This window comes from Budorcas taxicolor, chromosome 3 (assembly GCF_023091745.1).
Source record: "Budorcas taxicolor isolate Tak-1 chromosome 3, Takin1.1, whole genome shotgun sequence".
In the NCBI taxonomy this organism is placed as follows: Eukaryota; Metazoa; Chordata; class Mammalia; order Artiodactyla; family Bovidae; genus Budorcas; species Budorcas taxicolor.
In genome coordinates this window covers 18,445,631-18,447,492 of record NC_068912.1, presented here as the reverse complement: position 1 = coordinate 18,447,492, position 1,862 = coordinate 18,445,631, and the positions used below count along the sequence as shown (strand labels likewise).

Here is a 1,862-nt window from a genome sequence, read left to right as displayed (position 1 = left end):
TGAGAGGGTTTTGTAGAGAATTGGGTCACCACACTCTCCCTCTCTGAGTTCAGTTGTGCCATCCTTGGGTCCATTAATGGGGTGCAAGGATAGTACCACTGATCCAAACAGCAAAAGGTGGAAACTTATTCAAATTTGTCCTACCTCTGTTGGAATCAGCTTGAGACTCAGGTTGAATCAGCTTCTGGTGATGTGAATTTGGAATCCCTGGGTCCTGTATGGCCAGGCAGGAGAAAGAAGAGAAGCCTCTTGTGGGAGAGTTGGTGAGGAGGGGAAATCAGCTGGGAAATGACAATTTCCCCAGGGGAATTCATAATGCAGATGCTGGGGTGGGTGAAACAAGTTGCTTGAAGAGTTGGGTAGAAACATGGAGATCTATCTATCAAACTCTTCCTTTTCATTTTCCATTTTGGAAACAGTCCCACAGGTGAGCAGTGACTTGTGCAAAGGCACCCATCTTAGATAAAGTCACAAGAGCTGAGCCTAGGATCCCTGACTCTGAGTCTGTCCTAAAGCCAGATCTCAGTATCTGTGACCTTCTCAAAAAGGCCACTTTATCCAAAGGGGAAGCTGCAAGTTTCCTTGGAAGCCTTCTTAGATCTAATGAGAACTTTCTTTTCAGATTTTGCAAAGCCACAGAAAGATGTGTGACCAGCAGAAACAGCCAGAATTCCCTCCATCTTGCGTGAAAGGTTCAGGATTGGGAGTTGTGCAGAGTACCAAATGTACTTCTGTAAAATGCCCACATCCATGTCCGACTCAAACCTTCGTGAAATGCTCACCTCCATGTCCAACTCCAAGCTTTGTGAAATGCCCAGGTCCATGTCTGACTCAAACCTACGTGAAATGTCCACCTCTGTGTCCAACTCAAAACTATGTGAAATGCCCAGTTCCATTCCAGACAAAGACCTATGTGAAATATGTAACTCCTTGCCAGACCCTTGTGAAGTGCCCAGCTCCAAGCCAGACGACCTACGTGAAATGCCCAGCTCCTTGCCAGACATTTGTGAAGTGCCCTGCTTCATGCCAGACGACTTGTGTGAAATCCTCAGCCCCTTGCCAGACCCAGACATACTATGTTCAGACCCCTGCTCCTTCCCAAACCTACTATGCTCAGGCTCCTGTAAGAGGCTCAGTCACCTCATGTTGTGTCCCTGATCCATGCTCTGATCCTTGTTCCACCAGCTACTGCTGTCTGGCTCCCCGGACCTTCGGAGTGAGTCCTCTGAGACGCTGGATCCAACGGCCCCAGGACTGCAACTCAGGATCGTCTGGTGGCTGTGAGGATTCCGGATGCTGTGGCTCTGGATGCTGCAGCTCTGGGTGCTGCAGCTCTGGATGCTGTGGCTCTGGGTGCTGTTGTCTAGGAATTATTCCCATGAGGTCCCGAGGTCCTGCATGCTGTGATTGCGATGATGACTGCGACTGTTAAATATAGAAGAACAGCTCTGTTCCAGAACTTACCACCCTGCTCTACCTTCTGGGAGACTCCTCAGCTTCTGCTCCCCTCCCTGTATTCAAATCTCATTGCTTCATCTCCCTACCTTGCTTCGTTATTAAGGCAGCCTACCAGAGTTAGCGCAAGTCCTAAACTCTGGCAAGAATAAAGCTTTGAATGCAGTTCACAGTGACTTCCTGTTTATTTGGTTCATATTTACACTTTTCTATCAGAAACTCGTCTACCTTCCCCACTCTACTCTTTTTTCTCAACAAGAGGAAACATCTGCAGAACATGAACAAGCAGGCTGAGCTGGTACCCCCAATCTGGGGACCCCTTTGCCTCCTAGAATGCTGGGAATAAACTTCCCTATGCAAGTCAAAAGCTTCCCAGGTGATGCTAGTGGTAAGAACCTGCCTGCTAA

General features: G+C 48.3%; 1 protein-coding gene across 1 annotated transcript; it reads left to right on the top strand.

Annotated features, from left to right (window-relative positions):
- Positions 1-643: 643 nt before the first annotated feature.
- C3H1orf68 (chromosome 3 C1orf68 homolog) lies at positions 644-1,432 on the top strand. Its single transcript, XM_052638255.1, has one exon. The coding sequence runs from the start codon at positions 644-646 to the stop codon at positions 1,430-1,432; it is 789 nt and encodes a 262-aa protein (XP_052494215.1).
- Positions 1,433-1,862: the final 430 nt, after the last annotated feature.